We start from the raw sequence: 22478 nt of genomic DNA on the forward strand, positions 1-22478 counted from the left end.
CACAGATGATGGTGCTGGGAATGTCTTCCCCCTTCAAGTGCTAGCTTAGTCTTCTGTTTTGATATTCACTATTCAGATATGCAAGCAAAAGTTGAAAGTGCAGTACATCCAGAATTATGTGTACTTACCTTTCTCTCATACAGAGCTGTTCTGCTGTGGAAATGACAAGATGTGCTAAAGCCTGACTAGCACATATTTCTTAAGAGGTTAAGTATCATATGTGCATTTCAACATATTACCTAATTGTAATCTTCAAATAAAGACGAATCGTGCATTAACTGCTAGGAATATACAAAAAAAATCTTCAAACTTAATTTGTGATGAGCAAAAGAGCAATTAGCATTATCTTATTACTAAGAAACAGTACATTAACAACCAGACAAGGGCTGTGAAAAGAAAAACTCTCACAGGCATGCTAAACGTCATTTAATATATGTTTTTTATTTAGTTTTAAACTAAGCCCTCTTGGACATGACTTCTAGTGCTTGTGCTCTTGTCAGGAGCCATAGGCAGACAGCGCAAGTTCAGAGAAGGAGCTTATTTGGGCATAGTGAGCTCTTTCTTCCTCTGTAAGCTCTATATTTCCTGGTCTCACCACCACCATTACATTGACTCCAGCTTCCTCTGCAGCTTTTGCTTCTGTAGGAAATAAGAAAATGAGATGGAATCCACTTGACCACAGTTTTTAAATTAATATTATGACATACAGCTTATAAATTATTACAATAGCAAAATATTCATTTTAAAAATGCAGGTGATTCTTTCTCGATAACTTAATCAAAAATCATACTCAGATGTCAATTCAGGATTACCACAGCAGTTTGTACTGGACACCTAAATGGAAACACTGACTCCACAGCAATCCTACTATAAAGATAGATTCTCTTCAAATAAGCTTCAGATATTACATCATAATTTGCAGTAATCTGTAGCTGTACTGTAATGTATACATCATAATTTGCAGTTATCTGTAGCTGTACTGTAATGTATACATTTAAAATGACATTCTGTATTAGACCAGTCAACTACAAAATCTGAATCCAGGCCAAATCTACTAACAAAAATGAGATCTGACTCAAGTTGGGCTATAGATATCCTATAATATATCTCTTACTCTACAGTTATCTGCAGCTATACAATGTGCAGAAATCAACAGCCTCCAAAAGACCTCCCTCGTAACAACCCGAAAAATAATAAAGAAATAAAAAGACTAAACCTACCTCTCTGCAAGATTCTTCCATTATGAGTCTGCAACCTCCTTTACACTTGGTAAGAAGGAAGCATGCATTCTTCTGGACATAAACAGTAGTGATATTTCACTACAGTTCCTCAGCAACATTAATGCTGTGTATAGAGCATTTAAAACAAGGCTTAGTGCCCATTAACCATGCTTTATAGCTTTTGTTTGCTAACTGCACCATATTGCCCTCCTTGGATCTTCACTGAGGATTGCGTGTCTGTTCTACCTTTCCCATCTCACTTGTAGTTTGACACTTCTGAAACAGGGCCTATACATAATACTGGCACCAGGTGAGCGCTTTCACACACTCAACTCAGCTGCACCGCAGTTCAATGCTTGGTAGGACTGATGCATTTAAAGACAGCTACTGTACCTTCCTTCAAACCAGTGTCATTCAACAATGAGGCCTTGATATAACCCTTACCCAGAGCACGTCAGAAAGCCTTTGCCATCTATCTCCATTCCCCTAGCTGACTCCTCTGGCATCAACATTCACTACTAAAACCAAGGTCAACTGAGATACAAGTAAAGCTTTTATTACTGTGTTCTACAGAGATGACTAAATCCATGCTTTTTAGTTTTACAGCCAAAATGTTACATTCCTGTCTCCCTAAAATTACTAGCACATTTCTGGCTAAATATGTTTAAGTGCAAGAATTTCAAATATGTCTATTTCTTTAAATGTTCTTTTTTAATCATTATATACACCATTTACAAACAAAGTAAAAAAAAGCTAATGGCCTACTTCAGAACTACTGAAATAACAAATAATAAAATAAAACAAATGATTAAACTACCAGAATCTTATCCATGGCCTTCAGAGTCTGCTTTTTTGGGAATGTTCTGTGTCACTGATTAAAGTATAGTCTCACTTCAACGGGATTTTTGTTTTTTACCATTAATGCTGATAAGATGCAAAAACTACAAAGACAGTTATGCCGTTTTACATTTTCATCAATTAGAAGAGAGTCATCAGCATTGGAAACCAGTTACCCATCTTAATTTTTCTTGCACACACTGTTATCCAGACTGTACACTAAACTTTTATACATCTGTACCAAACATACTTTCTTATTCCAACAGCACTTGGATTATCTTGATCTCCTGAGACTCAGAACAGTACTTTGGCCATTCACATTAACTACAACCAGGTGAAAAAGACGTTGCTCTTAGTGAACCCAAGATATGGGACAGATCAAACAGATTTTACAAAGTATGTTGACTTCTTTACAGTCTTCCTTGCACTATGATGTTAAATTTCCTCATTAGTTGTGTGCTTTTGCTTTGCAAATAATTTTTCTTCCACCTAAACTAACACTAACACTAACACTAACATCATATTTCCCTGCCAACTAACTCATGGCACCAGATTAATGCTTTCCAAAATTGCTTTGTATAACTTCACATTGTGTCGGCATTAGGAACACACAGTACCAACCTTATGTTTATGCCTTTTAGCTTTCACATTTCAATTTTAAGGATATTTAAAACCATAACGTAACCTTACTTCAGTTTTTCATCACACATCTGGTAATCTAGATTACTTCAGTTTTTCATCACACATCTGGTAATCTATCTTACTTTAGTTTTTCATAACACATCTGGTAATCTAGTCCTATGTTCACTTTTGCCTATGCAAGACTTTGCTTTCCAGCCCATTCTTGCTAAAAAAAAAAAAAAAAAAAAAAAAAGCTGTTCATGGGACGGTCAAATTAAGTGATTATTAAATGACACTGAAAAATGGAAAAAATACATTATGGACAAAATATCATGTAACAGTACATAACAAACTCTGAAACAAAATAAAGTATTACCTTTGGTGACATCTGTGAGAAATAGAATATTGTTTACAGAGCAGCCAATCACTTGGGCAATCTTTCTGTAACTTTCACTTTCTACCTTCTGCCCAGTTTGAGTATCAAAATGGCCATCAAAAAGCTAAAATGGAAGAAGATTACAGTTCTTAACTAATTATCTAAAGCTTATTCACAACACTTGTAGCAGTAGAGAAAATTAAAGTATTCATGTGGGAATTGTAGTTGTTTCAAATATGCATAGTATAGATTCATATCCTTAAATTCCACAAAATCCATACCATTTTTTCCTGAAACAAAAACACAAAGTAGGAAACACAAACTGCCAGTGTAAAATGACAAATCACTGATGCATTCTTCCTATAACAACAACTAGTAACATTAATACAGTTAAATACAGATGTTTGCAGGGAACTGACCCCCATCTACCTACTACTCCCAAACTTAAACATTATCACTCTGAAAGCAATACAAATCACAAATGTACACAACAACAAATGCATTTAGCTGTTTCTCTGAAACGCCACAATCCCGGGAGTAAGAATAACATCTGAGCGATGGAAGAATAAGAGGGATTACCCTCTTTAAAAAAAAAAAAATATATATATATATATATATATATATATATATATATATATATATATATGTATAAAATTCAGCAATTGTAAGAAAACTGTAGCAAAACATAAAGCTGCTTTGCACAAATGAATGTACTCAGTACTTCTAAGAGATACATTTCAAAGTTTGATCATCTGTGCAAATGTGTTATCAAACAAGTTTAAACTGCTACGTTTCAAACACCTGTGATGCCTACCAACAAGCAGTAACCAGTAAAGACAGTACACTATAAAGGAAGAGCATCATGAAATGTAGCATCGGTGTTTACACTGAAAATTAATCAACACAGTAATAAAACTTACTAAGTTAAGTCAAAACCCAGCAATACCTCATGCTACATATGTGAACCTTACTACACGAAAGATACCACAACTTAGATGACTGACAAAAGGTGACATGAACATTTGTACTTGTATTCTATTTGGTATAGACTTCCAAGAGTAGATTAAATTATCATACAAATGCCCAAGAAATAAAGTCATGGTGGTCACCTTGGGAATTTCTTTCAGCAATCATAATGCTCCTACTAGGAACAGCAATTTGTTCATTAAAATATCTCAAATAAGAATGAATATTAAGTGTTCCTTCTTCCATTACAGGGTTAGGAGGCATTGGGATTCTTTAATAAATTACCATACAAGGTGATGAGAGCCTAGAACTTTTCAAGAATATCACAGATAGTAGGGGCATGGCCACAATGGCTGAGAGTAGCAACCGGTGAATTCTATGACAGAAAATATAATCAAAAAATTAAAATTTGGAGGTACATGTTCATTAATTTTATTCACTAACAGAGAAAAGATTTATAGCTTCAAAAGCTGTAATTTTACTGTCAGAATTTCAACTGCTTGGTTAAGAGAAGAGAGACTTCAACATGAGTTACTCAAGAAATGGTACTCAGGATTCTTGTCTTAAAAAAAGACATCAAGTCACTAATACCTAGTTTGTTTGTGTCTTTTGGCTTTTCCCGGTTAGGGGTCATCACAGCAGGACTCCCTTCCGCCAATGATTGGCAGTAGATTTTTATGTGCCAAGTTGCCAGCCCTGACGCACAACCTTCAACGAAGGTATGCCCATTCAAGCATGTCTCCACACAGAAGATGTTCTAGTTGAGAATCGAACAGGACAACGTCTTACTGTGAGGCGACAACACTACTGCGGCACCACCACCGCAGTCAAGTCACTAATACCCAGTATGCAGGACATATTACTTAAAATGGATACCAAAATAGAAAGTTTAAAAGAAGAAACTAGAAAGAAGGTGGAACATTTAGAAATTCCTATGAAACAACAAAGTACAGAAATCAGCACTATGGAAGAAGCTTTAGATGATCATAAAAGGAGAATAACTGAAGGTTAGTATTAGACTGAATTTATTTTAAAACAAAATAACTGGTTCATAGATAAAGTTGATGATTTAGAAAATAAACAGAGGCAAAATAAAACAACCAACAAATACGGAGACAAAACAACATCAGAATTTATAGCATAGCTGAAAAGTATGAGGGGAAACAATACAATAAACTTTACAACAGCTTGACTACATAAAACATTAAATTGCCTGAAACTTTATCTTTTGGAATTGAAAGGGCATATAGAGCTCTGTGAGCACCTTCGAAAAAGGAAAATTCACCACCATGTTCCATTATAATTAAGTTTATGTCTAACTTAGAAAAAGATCAAATATTAAAAATAGCATGGTCCAGTCCACCTATTAAAACTGGTGAACATGTAGTCAGATTTGACAATAACTATTCCAGTAAAGTAAAGGGTAAAAGAAAATTGTGCTTACCACTGATCAAGGAACTTAAAAAGAACAATCTTAAAGCCAATTTTGTGTTTCCTGCAAATATCAAATTATTTCTTTCTGAAGGAACTAAAATATTTGACACATTGTTAGGGGCATCCACTTTTGATAACAAAAGTGTAATCCTTAATAATACGGAAGAAATGGATTGTAACATTATACCCCTCAAGAGACAGAGTGAGCTGTATTCCTGGAAAACTGCTTCTAAAATTAAAAAAGTTTAAAACAAGTGACTTTTATTCTCTCATTGCAGGACTTTTATTTTATGAAACAATAGATTTACCCTTTAAGTAAAAGGTTTGTATTAGAGACTAAACTTCAAAAGATATGTAAGTATATATTTATATTTTAAGCTAAAACATGTTTCATACTAAGGAATATAAATGGTTAGTTTTACCACTTTATATTGAAATATTTAATATAGTTCATTTAACTAAACTTATAAATGTATTTATAAATGTTAAATAAATACTTCCTGTAAGATAATGTCATTAAATTATAAGTAATAAAACTGGTAACTTTAAGACTACACAAGTTAAGAATTAATTTGTTTAACTTTGCTTAGTATGTACACTGCCGGGTTCACTGAATGTCAGATCTAAGCAATATGCTAATCAGAAGTGTTAAAGTGCTGGTGATCTTGTTTTCTTTGTTCCTGTGTAACACATTCTTTTCATGGGTCATTTATGAATCAAGTAACATTTAAACTTGAGAACAAAAAATGTTCCAGTTGTGTGAGAATCAAGGATTTTTGCTTGCCTTGCTTCCCACCTTGAGCTGTTCTAGTTCTGAAGAAAATCAAAGTCAAATTCTTCACTGATGTCTTTGAAAACAGAAAGGAACTTTCCTTTTCTTTTGATTTTCAAGTATATATGTGAGAAATTTACTCAAAATAACATTTTTTTCTTTTCTTAGAAGTGAAGAATTGGTAAAACAAAAACTATAGTAATGTTTTATACTGAGCTGTTACTGATATATAATTTGCTTATATTTTGCTGAATGTTAATAGCTTATGCTGTAGTGTTATTAACTCTAACTGTACATACTAATAAAAAGAAATAAAGTTAGATGTTTGCTACTGATTAGAACACTTTAAAAGAATTAAGAATAATGAGAAACTTATAAATTAACAGCTGCTGTGTGCTTTAAGTTGTTATTTTCACATGCAGTAATCAAATTCTAATGTCAGGATATTTTTTATATATAGTCAAGATTGCTTGCAATATTGTAATTAATAAGAAGAGTAAACATATTATGAATAATATGCATATATACAAGGAATGAAATATCTACTATGTAAGATTGTTTTATATATATATATATATATATATATATATATATATATATATATATACTAATCTCTAAAGGTGAGCTGATGATTAAAAGGCTATTTGATGGGAGATTTTAGAAATACATGCTATATAGAATAAGGTACAATATTAGTGGGCAAATAAGACAGAAAATATATATTTAAATAACAAACTGCTTATAAGAAAGCTATGTATCACTTATACTTGTATACGGCAGAAATGTGAATGTACAAGATCTCATATAATTTGCATAGAAAATCAAATAAAAATCTTTGAAAATATCCTGAAAGCAGACATTTGAAGGTTGGTCATGTGAACTTTGAAGCTGTTTGCATATTGTATGTTATTACAGTCACTAAAACTACTTGAAATAACTCATTTCATAAGTCAGAGTTGAAATTTGAGTGTTAAATTGCTGAATCAGTACATCCATTTTGACAGAAAGTAAAGTAATTTTTTCAAGAGTGCTGTGCACAAGAGATGCCCTCGCAATCTGACAGATTTGGAGAGCTTTTGCAAGGAAGAGTGGGCAAATACTGCCAAGTCAAGATGTGCCATGCTGATAAAATCCTACCCAAGAAGACTGAATGTTGTAATTAAATCAAAAGGTGCTTCAGCAAAGTATTAGTTTAAGGGTGTGCACACTTATGCAACTAGCTTATTGTATGTGTTTTACTTTTTATATTTTTCCCCTAACAGATGTTTTTGTTTTTCAAATGAATTGTACAGGTTATAGGTCACATTAAAGCTGGGAAAAGTTTTGAAATTATTTATTGTGGTCTCATTTTTTTATATCACAAAAACCTGGCATTTTAACAGGGGTGTGGACACTTTTTATATCCCCTGTATATATTTAGAGATTTAGTTATAATTATGGTTGAATGAGAGAATAATTTAGGAATATTTAATGGATAATTTATGGTACTATTACATAAAAAGGTACATAGTACACAATTTGTTGGATTATTTAATATTTGTGACTAACAGAAGTGGATTATTAAACTTTTATGTAGTAATAGGGGAATAGTTTTAAATGGCAAAATATATAACTAAATAAGTAGTCTCATTATTTTTAACTTGAATATAATATTTTAATTATTTTTAAGTCAATGTAGCTTTTGGCTAGCTTTCTGATGAAATTTAAGGTATGTAGGTAGAAAGATAGCATCATAGTTTGCCTATTTCACAGACAAACTAGTAACGTTGGTATCCATGGTAGGTTGTGTTTTATTAGTAATATATACAGTTGCAGTTGATTACTTTTTTTTGTTCATGAGTTTTAGTAGTTAAATCTGTAGAAAGAAGACTTCAAAAAATGTAGAACATTAAGATAGTGACAGAGGAAAGGATAAGTTAGTTTCCTCGTATATCCTTATTTCATTATTAAATTATTTACTTCCAACTTCAACCTAAGATTAAGAGATACAGTAGGTACATTAATTAATAAAGATCAAACAGGATTTATAGTCAATAGATCGATATATGATAATATAAAATGGGTAGCAACTATCTTAGATTTAGCAAAAGGAACGAACAAGAAATTGGCCTTAACTAGAGTAGATATCAACAGAGCTTTTGATTCTGTAGATCATAACTACTTGTTTAAAACTTTAGAAGCATTTGCATTTCTGAATAATTTACTGGAATATTAAAAAAAACTATATAGAGACTTCATATGTTAAAACTGGATCTTACATTTCTCAAGGATTCACTTTAAACAAAGGCACAAAGCCATGGTGTCCCTTACTACTTGCATTAGTTATTGAACCCTTAGCTAATAGTATAAGTAGCAATGACTGCCAATCTAAAATACAGCTTTTTGCAGATGATATTTTTCTAACTATAGGTGATTTAAATTATTCAATTAAATAAATAGATGAAGAGACTGAAAAGTTTCAGGAAGCATTACTGCTGACATTTAATAATAAAACTGAAACTTTAGTGTTAAATCAATTTATTTATTTTACATTTGTTTACCGGGATAGTCCATCTGGGTGGAAGCCCATTTTCTGCTGAGGCCCGGGGAAAAAAGCTCCAAAGTAAAAATATACATTGACAATTGCGTTACAAAACACAGTTACACTCATCCACTGACAATTGCTGGATCATATATATCACAGGCACAGTTACAGAGTTTACAGTACCAATATGAGAAGATTAGAAATCCTCCCTCTTTTTTTACTATTAAACTATTAATAAATAGTATGTTTAAAGATAAATATAAATATAATTTAATAATATAATTAAAAAACTCTCCACTTCTTAAGCTCTAAGCTTTACACTACTGTTCTTCTCTGGCCTTGTCTCCTCCTCCTCACCTTAAAACCCTCTCCGTCTCTTAATTATTCTGTGTAAAAAATGAAATATCTCAGTGATTGTTTTCGCAACAATTTTTTGTTTTAATAATTTGTCTTAACTCCCAATATATTCTGTATGTACTTGGAGCTTTTCTCCACATAACTGTATTAACTGCCAATATATTTTGTATGTACTTGAACCTGGGCCTCCACTGAAAAATGGCTCACTATGGCCCAATGGACTTTCCCAGTTAACAAAATACAAATAAATACAAAATAAATAATTGGGAATGAAAAATAACTAAAATATTTAGGAATAAAAAATTACTAAGATGTAATATTAATAATTTTGAAAAATAATTGAAAAAGTGTCACTTATTAAAAATAGAATGCATGTTGTTTTTTTTTTTTTACTTTTGAGGATAGGTTAGCACTTATTAAAATGATTATATTACTCAATATTATATAAATAGCTTTAATACCTAATAAAAAAAACTTTTAAAGAAAGTGAAAAATGTTAACTTCATTCGTATGGTATCCTAAAAAGCCAATAATTATAAGATTATGGGAGTATGGTGGTATTAGCTTGCCAGATATAGACTCTTATTCTATTGCTGCAAATTTTAACTCTGTTATACTCTGGATAGACTCAACTTACACTAGTCAATGGAAAACCATCCAAGAGCAGATTTTACTAAATTCTTACAATTTGTCAAATATGATATATTAGAAATATGTAACAATCCTTTCATTTGGTTACTAAAATTTACCTTAGAAGGAAATTCATTTCAGTCTTTAGACTCTGCATATATGAAATCAATTCTTAAAACAGTTAAGAAATATGTTTTTAAAACTCCATTAATATCAAAATGGAAACTGTTGTACTTTCCCACTGCACACACCTCTATAATTAAGGAAACTCAGAACAATGTTAAAATGAATTTACTAAAAAGGTATGGATTATTATTATGGTCCAATTGCTTTGAAAAAGCAGAAGCTAAGTCACCAGAATATTTAATGAAAGAGTATAAGTTGGACGAATCGGTTAACCTGTTAATATTATCCATCAGTAAGAAATTAAATGACTTTGTAGATGATATCAGTGAAGAGAAACAGAACACTATTCTCTTATTATATGAATGCTATCATCGCGGGTAGACTGACCTACAAAGGAAGCCTGTTCAAGTAATGTAAGTTAATTATAAGTAATAATAATAATAATAATAATAATAATAACAATAATAATAATAATAATATCTATTTTTTTAATTTTGATTTTTCCAAAATAATCATTTAAACATTTAATAGTAGTACAATAATAATTTTGATGCAAAATTCTGGAACTTTTTAGATAGTAATTGACTGAGTGACTCAATAGATGGCAAGAATAAAACTTTACTTAAATCAGGAAAGTTTTTATGTGGAAATATGTACATAGAATATTTACTACTCTCTATAACATCTCTAAGTTTAGTAAAATGACTTCTTCAGTATGCTGGAGATGTAGTAAAGATGTAAAAGCTGACTGGACACATGTTTATAGATTGTGAAAAATTAAATGTATACTGAGAAGATATAATTATGTTTTTTTAAGGGGTTATAATATGATAATTTTTCTTTAACTAGATCAATAATACTATTGAATGTCCTACTTCCTTTATCTGTAAAAAAAGAAACAAAAATGTTGTGGAGTCTCCTGGCAGCAGCTAGAAAAGTTATTACAAGAAAAAAAAAATAGAAATCAAATTCAGTTCCTACATTCAATGAACTTGTACATTTAACAGCGATACTATGTAAAATTAAAAAAAGAAGTGATCAGAACATGATCTATATATGATGATATGGGCAAGTGCCAGGACAGCCAGCTGGAGTTTTGTAAAGAATTATATGTTCATTGAATATCAAATTGATTTATACAGGATGTTTGTGTTACAAATGTATTAGAACTGTATGTCATTTGCATATCAAACTGATTTATACCAATGCTTGTGCTGAAAATGTATTTGTAAAGTTTGCTTGTGTTAAAATGCAACAAAAGTGCACCCTGCTAGAATGAAAAGAAATGTATATGTATTATTGTAACTGAATTAATTTCATATGTTTTAATAGAGGATACTGGCATAGCAGGGGTTAACCAGCTAACTTACTTTAAGAAAAATAAGGGAAATGTAAATGAGCTGTTAAACCATTAAAATGGCACCTCACAGTATTGAATAGAACTGGAGATGCTAGGTTTGGGAAAATGCCTTTCTCCATTAGCTCAGTAAAAATAGAGGAAGCCCCAGGCAATGTCATAAACATTTAGATGTGTTGTAGCCATCTATGTTAAATTCCTGTCTCATCTTCAAAGGGGAAAACTGTGACAGCCTAGTGTCAGGTGACCAGATGAGGTCATTCTGTCAGCCCTCTTGGAAATTATAGTTTAGATATTACAAACAGAGATCTCAGAAAATTGAGTATTCTGTTTGGGGGCCTGACTAGAAAGACTGCTCACATATTTCATCTTGCCTTGCAAAAGTTAGTTATTAGGGAACAGTAAATTATCTTAGATTTAGTCAGGAATATAGTGAAGCTTAGTTTACAGAGTGTTTTACTTTATTTGTAGGAGTCTGTCCATCAATGTTCTTTTTAATATTTCCTGTGATCTGAACTCTGGTTTATTGTGAATATGCATTCAGTATTTTCCGGCTCTTTTATTAATTATTAAATATATTTAAAACTTTTACTGTGGCTGGTCCTTGTAAAAAGTATCTAACCTTTGAGAGTACTTATATTTATTTGGTGACACTGTGTGGGCCACTCCAGAAGGCCAAGCCATCATGGTCAACTAGTGCCCTTTGTATTAGTTTTAATATTACAAGCCATAATTGGACACCCCATGTTAAGGGCCTTAGAGTAGCTGACTGTTGAGTGTCTGCTGGTGGTGATAACTACCTTATAGTCTGGGCAGAAGGGGGCATAGCTAGTAAACCTGCACCAGCCTTTCCCAGATATGTGTGTGTGTGTGTGTGTGTGTGTGTGTGTGTGTGTGTGTGTGTGTGTGTGTGTGTGTGTGTCAGCTACGTTGGGCATGGACACAAGCACTGGGTTTACAGAAAGGGGGCTGCATGACTTGGCTGAGGATCTAACCCTACAGCTTTACCAATGTAGAGTCTTACTAGGGAGATGGATATAGAGTAGTCTAGACCCTGGGCGGAGTGTGTTCCCTATGTGCTCTTAAGGGAAATTGTACTTGATGCAGAGAGGTCTGCATCTGGAAATACTGAGTGTATCCATTGGTATTCCAAGTGTAAGTCACTCTCCGGTGTCAGAGGTGAGAATTCAGACTCCTTGACTACTGCACCAGCTTGGGGACTTTACATATTGGTGGCCATTACATATTTGTAGCAATGGTGGGCATCACACTATAAATCATACTAAGACTTTTAGCAGTTAGGATATGCTTGAAATGTTGTTAGTGAAATACCAAAACTCTTAATGTGTTAACTGTATAAGACTTTGATAGTTCTATGTATTCCTAAGATTATAAAACAGTATGTGATGTTGAATAAATTCATTTCTGTGTGTGTGTGTACACACACACATATATATATATATATATATATATATATATAGATTAAATATTGTAAATTAATAAAAATTTTCTTAAAAAAAATGAATATCAAAGGCACGTTGTTTAATGATCATATATATGTGACCCTGGGTTATCCATTAGCAAACGTCTAAATTCGCAATTTGGACAAGTATACTTACCTTAACAGTATATCTTTGAGCAGATTCCCCTTTAACAGTAATTTTCCACCACCATGCTTCATCCTGAGGCAATTTTTTTGCAGTCTTCTGGCTCTATGAGGCATTCCATTAACCTTACACCAACATTCCATGGATCCAAGGTTGGTATGCACTAGCCAGCATTAAGCAAGTTATGGCAATTAACACAAATGTTATTATTTACTGTTATGGTACCCCATCAAAGAAAATTAATTATTTCTTTGTCTAGCTAATACTGTACCACCTTATTCATAAAGAGCAATATCTCTGACTTACGCCGTAATGGTAAACACAAAAACATTAGGTACTTTAAACGTGGAGATGCAAGCAACACAGTTCTGATAAAGGTTATTTGTTGTCCATGCTGTTCTTTTTAAGACTTATGCAAGGAAACTAGTCAACACAGTGGCCATTCATCTGGAAGGAGTTAATTCTCTGGAAAGCAATAAGGAGGAGATTGACCTTCTGCAATGCATGCTATACTATTAGATAAATGGGGCTGGCACAGTCCCCTTCTGTGACAAAGTGCCTGGCAGCACACACTACCTTCCTTTGTTCATAGGTACACTTTTCTTTTTACAGTTCTTGTTACATATATGAACACCTGAAAAGTTAAATCATCTGATCTTGGAAAAAGAAGAAAATGTCAAACCTGCATCTCATAGTCTGACTGCCAGAATAGAAAATACAGTTTTCCTGCAGCACTGATAGCCCTTTCCTTTCTATACACAGTATAGTAACAAACAAACTTTTCCCATTTGTAAAAAAATTTCTACACACACACACACACACACACACACACACACACACACACACACACACACACACACACACACACACACACACACACAGTGTAGCAGAGTGACTGCTGATCCTGGAAGGTAGACTACATACTGTGGGTTGTAATTCCTATCTGTACACTGAAATGGGCCAACTCTACCAAATGTAGTATCATGGAAGGGAAAAATGCAGGGTTTCTAGACCTGAAGCAGACAGGTAAGCAGGCAGGGAAACCAGAGACAGACAGCTATTCATGACAACTAATAAGGAGCAGCTGCGTCTAGGCATGTATCCTGACCTCCAGATCAAGAGTTCTGAAGAGGAGATATATGTGAAGGACAAAGACAGTCTGGAAGGTGTTCCTGAAACCTGAAAAAGGGATAGCAGCTGATGCCCTCCAGATGGGAAACAAATGGAATTACCCCTTCCTGCATATTTCTCAAGTTTACAAATTTTTGCAGAATTTCCAGATTATTGCTTCATATTTCGGGTCAGTTTTTCATAAAATTGTGGTTTTCTGACAAATCACTGCAAAGTCATTAAAGACTTGAAGACAGAAAATAATGACATTCATTTAAGTTTCAGACTTCATGACCTTCAGAAAATTCATGTTAACACAAATACTGTTAGTCTATCAACTGTCTAAGCTTGTAAGAGCAATATTTAAAAATTGTTCCCATTTTTGGGCCTCTGCCCCCCTCCCCATACCTTCTGCAAGAAAGTATTTTTATATTCATTCTTGTAAATAAACCTCAATGGAAAATGGAAAAGTTGGTTTCAGGGACTGTTTTTATTAGTGTAAGTACAGTACAACTGCTACTGCATACAATACATATATGTGTACTGTGGGATAGTGTGGTTGTCCTTACCAGATGGAAAAGTATAAGGGACTCAAAATGTATAAAAGGCTGTGTTAATAATGTCTACAGTGCATTATAATAAAGGGTTCATTGTAAATACTGTCTATATCACTGTTATAAGGAATTCCTTATAAATGCTGTCTACAGTAGTGGTAGAAAAAGTTTGTTTTCATTATCAAACAGTCCAAAAAACTTCTGGACATCAATGAATACATTGTTTAGTTCTGGAAAATCAAACCAACCCAGCCCATCCCCAAACAACAACTCCCAAAGCATTGTTTCACAGTTTAACTCACATTTAAGAAATGCAGCAACCTCCTTACTACAAAAGAAAACTACTTGAAATCTAGCTTTTCCAACCAAATGATTCAAGCCTAGGGTTACCACCTGTCTCTCTTTGAGCAGTTGGGTCCTGTGGAAAAAAGTAAAATATCACAAATGTCCAGACAGTTTAGGACAAAACATATTTCCCAAGTTCTCTTTAATAGTTGCATAAAAAAAGAAGTTATCTTCTTACTATAACGTTCCATCTGTGTTGTTCATCTTCATTCCATTAACCTGTAGGAATACAGTTCCGAGGCTCTGAACCTACCGCCTGCCTTCTTTTTAGCTTGAGACTCCTGACTTGAGCTCCTCCTCCCTACCTGTAATTCCCCGCTTCCTCACAGTACCTGAGGTCGAGTTTGCCAACAAAAACATAATAGTTATCAATCATTAACTATACTACAAACAACATGCAGACCAAATGTGTACACATATCACACAAGTAAGGATAATCAGGAACACAAAGGAATTAAGAATCCTTGTAACTTCTACTAGGCTTCCCAAAATGGATAGGGGGAAGGGAGGGCAGAAAGGTTAATGAAATGAAGATGGACAACACAGATGGAACGTTATGTTAAGAACATAACTTCTTTATCTGATGTTGTCCATTTCATTCCATTAACCTGTGGGATACTATACTATAATCCATAGTTCCAATTAAGGAAGGATATTCCAGAGTACAGCAGAACCAAAGGCACTTCTACTCCTGGATATGATGTCCAATTTGTAATGTGTAATGAAAGTATGGGGTTTGGCCAAGTAGCAGCAGCACAAATGTCCTCAATAGAAACTCTAGACCAAAAAGCCTGAGACGTGGCCATGGACCTTCTAGAATGAGCCTTTACCGAACCTGGTAAAGGAATACCCTTGAAAGAAAAAAAAAATAAATGTAATACAGTCTTTCAAACATCTTGCCAATATAACTTTGGTAACTGCTTTACCTTTCTTAGCATTCAAAAAGGAAACAAACAGCTGGTCACATTTTCTGAAGGGCTTGGTTCTATGGATACAAAAACAAAGCTCCCTATGAACATCAAGCAGATGGAAAAGTGTACTCTTCCTTGTTTTGATAGTCAGGAAAAAAGACTGGGGGATTGATTGACTGATTATTGTTACTCTCCTTAGCCACCCTGGGGTAAAAAGGAAGGAGTAGTATGTAGGGTCACTCAGACTTTATGGAAAATCAAATATGGAAATTTTGCAGAAAGGGCTTGAAACTCAGACACTCTCCTGGCTGAATTAATTGCTACTAGAAACACGGTCTTCCAGGGAAGAAATTTCAAATCCACAGTGGGTGAGGGTTCGAAAGGGGACAGACTAAAGATTGCAGAATCACAGTAAGATCCCATGTGGGAGTAGGATCTTTGATTGGTGGCCAGAGCAGAAAAGTACCCCTGAGAAAGGCTTTATACAGTTTTGAAGAAGCAAGAGATAAGGAAACAAAACCAAAGTGAAAGCTGGAAATAGCAACTAGATGAACTTTGACAGTGGAGTAGCTTGCACCATCTGTGAAAAGGGAAAACAGAAAGTCTAATACAACTGAAACCAGGGCTGGAAAAGGATCTGTTTTTGTTTAGCCCAAAAAGAGAAATTCTTCCACTTACTCTTGTATATTTTTCATGTGGAAGCCCTATGGGATGAAATCAATATTTCTAGAATGGGGGAAGAAAGCCTGAGAGATCTATCCATCATCAGAAGTGGAGAAACCCAGCGGTGAATTTCAAGCCCTGAATGTCTGAATGTGGATGCCCCAACAGATGAGAGAGCAGATACAGACTCGGATCCAACATCATCAGGGGCAAACCAGGTGAGACCAAACATATATGAACCAGGTTTTTGAGGCCAAAAAGGGAGCAATGAGGATTACTTTGCTTTGCTACCTGAGAGCTTTCTGTACGAACTTGGAAATCAATGGAAGAGGGGGAAAGGCATAGAGCAGACTGAAGGGCCAAGCATGAACCAGACTGTCCCTGGGGGACTGTCTCTGAGGAGGGATCAAGACAAAATACTTACTGCATTTGTTGTTGAGAGGGGACGTAAAGAGACTGCAGCAAGGATGACCCCATTTCTGGAAGAACGTGTCTGCCATGGACTGATTCAGAGACCACTTGTGAGGCATCAGTAACACTCAGCTGAGCCTGTTGGCTAAAATGTTGGATTCCCCCCAGGATGTGCATTGCTATCAGAAATTGGAAGGAAGAAATCACCCTCTGCCACACACTCATCACTTCTCGACATAGGGGGGTAAGACCTGGTCCCTCCAGTTTGTACCATGTTGTCTATTTGGATTGTAATACTCCCCTGAGGAAGAAAGTTGTCTAGTTCCTGCAATGCTAAAAGAGCTGCTCTCATCTCGAAAACATTGATATGCAAATTGGTCTCCATGGACGTCCATGTGCCTTGGACTGTCCAACCCAGACAAGTCCCCCCCCCCCCAAATGGGAGGCATCCATGGTCAAAGTAGTGACTGGGGAGGAAAGAACGAATGGGCGTCCTTGTGAGATTTCAGGTGAATGAACTCACCAAAGTAGAGATTCCTTGCACACGAGCCAAGCTGATGGGAAGATTCAAAGGATTCCTGAGAAGTGACTACTGTACTGCCAAGGTCCACTGAAGTATTCGCATGTGGAAGTCTGCCATTGGAAGGAGAGGTATGGTTACTGCCATGGAGCTTAATGCCCTGAGAAATAGCAAGTCCGGGGGTTTTGAAGCGGTGAAGAAACTTTAGATTTGATACCCTGTCCATTGTAAGGTAAGCATATGAAATCCTTGTGTCCAGATGGGCCCCTTTGAAATCTATAGCTTGTACTGGATAGAACTGTGACTTCTGTAAGTTTACGGGTTGAAGCTAAACTGAGGAAGTAACCCTGGTCTGAAGAAGTAGATGCCTGGTTGTGGTGGTTAGCAGCCAGTCATCATGATATGGAAATATATGATAACCTTGCAGTTGGAGATGAGCTGCAACTAGTGCTAGACATTTGGTGAACACCCTAGGGACTGTGGTGAGACCAAACGAAAGCACCCAGAACTGGCAGTGACTGGCTTCCAGCCTGAAATGCAGAAAAGCCCTGGAGCCCCATATGGTTGTACGCATCCTTGAGGTCTATAGAGCACATCAAATTGCTCATCTTTAGAAGAAGTAAAATGGACTGAATCATGACCATTCTAAACTTTGTATGCTTCACTGACTTGTTCAGAGAAGTCATATCCAGGATAGGTCACAGGTCCCTTGTTTTTTGGTACTAAAAAGAATCTGGAGTAAATGCCTGATCTGACTCGACTGGGGGGACTTCTTGGATGATTCTTTTTTGCATTAACTTTCTTAATTCCTGGGCTGCACACTCCCTCTGACTGGGTGGAACATTGGGGAGGTGTAAGTTTTGTTTGGGAACATTAAAAAAGGGAAGGAAGTAACCTCTGGATACAATCCTTAGCACCTATTTGTTGTTTGTGGGTGCAAGGAGAAATGTACCCCAGCTGCTTCCAGAAGACAGCAGTCGGGCAACAGTTCAGGATTGCTGGAAAGGCTTGTCTGGGGCAGGTTCCCCCGACCCTTGATTCTGCGGACCCCCTCGGCCGTGTGGGTGGTGCCTCCTATTCTGACCATATCCCCCTCTGCCTCGGTGGGAAAAGTCTCCTTAAGTGTCCTGGATAGGACCCTGTGACTTCCGAAAGCATGTCTTCTTACTTCCACGCTGGTTCCTGGAGAAGGTCTGTTGTAGAGCAGAAAAATGGATCCCAACGGCAGATAGGGTCTTATCATTTTTCTCACTCTGGTTAAAGTCTCACGTAACATGAAGCCAAACAAGCTGGAGCCATCAAAGGGGGCATTAATAAAGGATTGTTTGAAAGGCTCCGCAAAATCACACAGCCTCATCCAGGCATGGTGCCACATGGCAATGCCCGAACCGGCCACCCTTGAGGTACCCTCTGTAGAGTGAGAGATAAGCCTCATGGACCCACTGGCTAAGGAGTGTAGGGTGGCCAGCCTAGAGGAAAAAGACTCCTGTTCCTCTGTAGGCATGGACCTAGGGCACAGCTAGAACGTTCCTTGACTAAGTTTGTAGCATGATAAAATATGACAAATAATTCAATGCCCTCAGCGCAAAGGTAGATGAGGCATACACTCTTTTGCCAAAACTGTCCAATGCCCAGGAGTCTTAATTTGTAGGCTGTGTCTGGGGCAGTACAGCTTCTGTGTGGTTTTCTTCAATCAGAACCTGCTGGAAGTACTCCATCTATCTGACTTTGATATCCTGTGGAGCACGGTGTTGCTGGCAACCCTTATGAAGGGTGTTTGATGATCTTCTTTATCCTTGTGTCTTTGCCTTGCAACCTGATATATTTTCTTTGTGCCATCTACTCTGTCACTTTCCAGAAGCTGGTACAGTGCCTCTGGCACCTTATTCTTTGCTATTGCAACTCTTTCTTAGCCTCTTTGTAAGCCAGCAATTATTCCTTGCTAGCCTGGTCTTTTTTCTATCTCCCACCTTCTCCTGTACTCCTCCTTTCTTTTGATGACTTCCTAAGCTTCTACATTCCACCGCTTGCTTTCCTTGTGTGCCTTACTTCTATACCTATCTCGGCTGCATATCTGTTCTGTAGTCCTCCCACATGCTGTTTTAAGGCGCTGTCATTCTTCTTCAACTCTACCTGTTTCTTCATGAGTTGCTAGACCCCGAGTAATTCCTTGAATTGTTGTATGTTCTTTCCAGTCAATTTTCAGGTCTTCAGCCTGCTTTAAGTTGACCTTAGAGTCTTCTCTCTTCACTGGTTGTAAGTGAATTTAGCAGTCAGTGGTTCATGTTGTGGGCTGACTGTTTCACTGGGGATGGCTTTGCTATTGTTGATTCCACCCCAAGTCCCCTTTCCTTACCAAGATGAAGTCTACCTGACTTGCATGTTGACCGATTTTGTATGTGATGTTGTTACTGTCCCTCTTTCTGAACTCTGTGTTAGCTACTATCAAGCCATTTGCCAGACAGAATTCTAGACTGGCCCTTCCTTTATTCCTGTAGCCCCATCCATGTCAACCTAGGCAATCCTCATATCCTATTCTCTCTGTCCCGATATGTGCATTTAAGTCACCCATTATAAACAGCAATTCATGTTGTTCTGCTTTATCTAGTAGGTCCTGCATCTGCTGTTTGAATGCACTCTTTTCCTCACTATCACAACCTTGCTGTAGGGCATAGGCTGAGATTATGAATACTACCTTATTATTTGGCTAGAGTACTGTTGGCCAAAAGGGTGCTGGCGGAAATTGGGCTACTGTTGGCCGAAGGAGGAGAAGAGGGGGAAGGCATGCCCGAAGGCAGGTAAAGGCTAGGACTGTGATAGTGAGGGTTAGAACTTTGAATATGTTGGCAGTATGACTGGTATAGGGAGAGAGCAAGCTGATATGATGGACCGAAGGAAGGTTGGTATACTGTGTGTGCAAGAGACCAGATGGAAGGGGAGCAAGGCTAGGTGTATCGGAGGCGGTTTCAAATTGTTTTATCATGGTGTGGATGGGAGGAGAAATGGCGCAGGCATTATCCTGAAGGAACAGTATGCTAAGAGTGTTTTGGAGGTGAAAACTTAGAAGGCCATCCTTCTAAGTTGGGAACTGCTGATTGAGGGCTCAGTGTCTGTTATTCTAAAAGTGTATTAATTCTGGTTTAAGCACTTGGGCTTCAGGCCAGTTATTTTACATTAAGAGGGTCCGTGGCCTGCACTCTTGTGGGAGGAGAGGCTGGCTCTGCCCTTCTGAGCTGGGAATGTCTGGTTAAAGGCTTATAGTGCCTGCATATTTGAACTGCTTCTTATTGAAATTGGTACACCTTGTTTGCTGTAGCATAGACTAGATCCAGGCCTGCTGAATCTAGCTTTGTTTGTATAACTTGAGCACTAATCCAGGCATTCTTTAAAGTATTCAATTGTATTTATTACTGCTTGGTAGTAACCTGATTAAAGTGTAGCTATCATTCTAAGTATTTTGGATTAAGCACTTGGGCTTCAGACCAGTTGTTTTACATTAGGAAGGTTTGTGGCCTTCACTGTGGTGGCAGGACAGGTAGCTTACATCCTTCTAAGTTGGGAACTGCTGATTGAGGGCTCAGTGTCTGTTATTCTAAAAGTGTATTAGTTCTGGTTTAAGCACTTGGGCCTCAGGCCAGTTATTTTACATTAAGAAGGTTCGTGGTCTGCACTCTTGTGGGAGGAGAGGCTGGACTCTGCCCTTCTGAGCTGGGAATTTCTGGTTAAAGGCTTATAGTGCCTGCATATTTGAACTGTTTCTTACTGAAATTGCTACACCTTGTTTGCTGTAGCATAGACTAGATCCAGGCCTGCTGAATCTAGCTTTGTTTGTATGCTTGTTATTTCCCTGAAACTCTAATTCCACCTAAAACGTGGCTTTCAGCGCTTCTGTGGATCCCTAGTGATATCTGCATTGCTTACTGTACTTATTTCCTTGTTTCACTTGAAAGAAAGTTACTGTTTGTCGTTTTTGCATTTAAGTTACCTGGCACTTGCTCACTAAAGCAATTATATAAGTCAGCACTAAAAAATTAAAAGCACTACACCCTCACAAACTCCCCTTGAGTACCTTGTTCCCCATTGGCCCTTTTTTTCAATTACAAAGGAATTCCCAATACTATTCTAGCATGTCCAAAGGTCAGTTGTCAATCTCCTCTCCGGTCCAGCTGGTGAATCTGGGAATCTTGAGGCAATGTTACAACTGCCTCATGTACACAGACAACCCTCTCCTCCTCCCAACAAATTCCAACACCTGTGAGAGATGCAACCATATAGCCAAACTGGAGGCTAAGCTCTCTCAACTCAGTACTGGTGTAACCAGTCAGGAGGAATAGGAAACCACACTCACTACAATTCCAGTCTCACATAGACCTACCACAACAGCAAACCAAACACATAAACACACAAAAACATACTCTAAATAAAAATTGGCCTAAGCAACAGAGACCTACAAAGCAGACGCAAGCAACCGCTACCCCAAAACAAAACACGTGCAACACATAGCTCACAAAGCCAGTGTGCTGAACAGTCACAGCCCTTAAGGCTAAACAACACACCTGATACACTTGTAATAGGTGACTCTATCATCAGGTACACTGACGTCCCGCTCACCAGGCTGAACAAGGAGAAGGTCACGGTGAGCTGCCTGTCAGGCGCTAGGATCCGCCACATAACACAAGCAGTCAGGTCACTCCAAGGCAAGTACAAATATGACTCAGTCATTGTCCATGCTGGTGTGAATGACCTGAGACGTACCTCCCTGGACTACATGAAAAGAGACATAGAGGAGCTCTCTGAGCATGTAGCCCAGGCCGTTATGACCCTGACCTTGAGTAGCATCTTACCCGCACCAAGAATAATGCCACAATATGAAGACAAGATGATCAATTTCAACAATTGGCTTAAGTACTGGTGTCATTCAAAGGGGATCCAATGCCTGTCAGTCTGGGATGACATGCTCGACAAGCCACGATGCTTCGCTAGGGACGGCTTGCACCTGTCACCCTTGGGCTTTCGGATACTGGCAAAGGCTCTTGCTACCCCCATAGTGCCTTTTTTAGGCAAGGCTCAAAAGACAAACCCACCCTCCATAGGTATCACAAGGGATAAGAAACTAAGAGTAATGCTACTCAACACC

The 22478-nt window shown here is 36.8% G+C and overlaps 1 protein-coding gene across 6 annotated transcripts in view; it reads right to left on the reverse strand.

Moving 5' to 3' along the window:
• Positions 1-422: 422 nt before the first annotated feature.
• Positions 423-22478, reverse strand: part of ENOPH1 (enolase-phosphatase 1) — a 661653-nt gene continuing 639597 nt past the window's right edge. For all 6 annotated transcript variants that reach the window (XM_044061192.1, XM_044061187.1, XM_044061190.1 and 3 more), the window contains 2 exons: positions 3055-3178; positions 423-639 (listed from right to left, as the gene is read on the reverse strand). In XM_044061192.1, the coding sequence (XP_043917127.1) occupies positions 497-639; positions 3055-3178 (267 nt within the window). In that variant the 3' untranslated portion in view covers positions 423-496. The remainder of the gene's footprint in view (positions 640-3054; positions 3179-22478) is intronic.

This window comes from Protopterus annectens, chromosome 2.part0 (assembly GCF_019279795.1).
Source record: "Protopterus annectens isolate FY-2018-M chromosome 2.part0, PAN1.0, whole genome shotgun sequence".
Classification (NCBI taxonomy): Eukaryota; Metazoa; Chordata; order Ceratodontiformes; family Protopteridae; genus Protopterus; species Protopterus annectens.